The sequence below is a fragment of the Caenorhabditis briggsae genome (genome assembly GCF_000004555.2).
Source record: "Caenorhabditis briggsae complete genome, chrIV, whole genome shotgun sequence".
Taxonomy (NCBI): Eukaryota; Metazoa; Nematoda; class Chromadorea; order Rhabditida; family Rhabditidae; genus Caenorhabditis; species Caenorhabditis briggsae.
Genome location: NC_013487.2, coordinates 6,793,642 through 6,794,624, shown reverse-complemented (window position 1 = coordinate 6,794,624; position 983 = coordinate 6,793,642). Strand labels below are relative to the sequence as shown.

The window sequence follows — 983 nt, the reverse complement described above, 5'->3', positions numbered from 1 at the left end:
TCATACCATAACCCTAACCCGATTCCAATCATCTCCCCTAATTTGTTCATCCTTTTCCAAGGTCAAACTCTTCCTCCCAACCTAATTGTTTTCCTCTTTTGTTGTCTTCCATGTCGTTTTTCGTTTTTTTTTCCCGAAAAAACATTGAAAAATGGAGTTTTGTGTGTTCTTGTGTTGTCAAGTGCTAGTCTTTCTTCTCCGAGAGAAATGTTTTCTCAGCTGACCGAACAGAGACAAGGAGAGCCTTTTTTAGTTTGTCGAGCGGCAAAATGTGTATATATTCACTAATGTTGCGAAACCGTACAATTCTCTACATCAATTTGCAATTTTCAGCAGAAAATGCAGATCGTCAGGATTCAGACGAACATCCGCGCTGCAGATGTTCCAGAAAAACTGGAGCAAGATGTCAGCTACGGGTTATCAGTGGTCATGGAAATGCCTTCTGATAAGTTTGTGGTTATTGTGGAGCCAGCAGTTAGGATAAGAATAGGATTCGAAGCTAAGGAGACTACGGTAGCAGTTGTTCAAGTAAGTTTTTTTTGTTTAAAGGAGGGCCCAATTTTTTAAATGTCCCTTGCATTAAAATGTTCCTAAAATTATGTATTTTTATAAAATTACTTCGAAAAGTTTAGGAAAAAATCGAAATTCCCAAAAAAACGCCGCTGAAATTGAAATTTTTGCTCAATAAGGTGGCAAATATGGACGAGGATTGGAATTCCCGCAAAGTGAGAAACCTAGGCCACGGCTGCGGGACTCCTTTTTTACATCTCCATTTTTTCGGATTTTTTCCGTTTTTCTGTCTGATAAAGAATGAAAAAAAGCCACTGTCGGTCACATAAAAAAGACTTCCCGTCGATGTGGCCTAGGTTTCTCACTGCGCGGGTTTCAAGGGCGTTTTTTGAGGATTTCGGATTTTTTTTGGTTTAACATTCGGAAAATACATCACTTTTCAAAGATTTTAAATTAAAAAAAAAAGGAAAAAT

General features: G+C 37.9%; 1 protein-coding gene across 1 annotated transcript in view; it reads left to right on the top strand.

The window, feature by feature from the left end:
* Positions 1-339: 339 nt before the first annotated feature.
* Positions 340-983, top strand: part of CBG05481 — a gene marked incomplete at both ends in the record, with an annotated part of 1,746 nt that continues 1,102 nt past the window's right edge. Inside the window, one exon of the mRNA XM_045235384.1 lies at positions 340-532. Coding sequence (XP_045092958.1) covers positions 340-532 — 193 coding nt within the window. The remainder of the gene's footprint in view (positions 533-983) is intronic.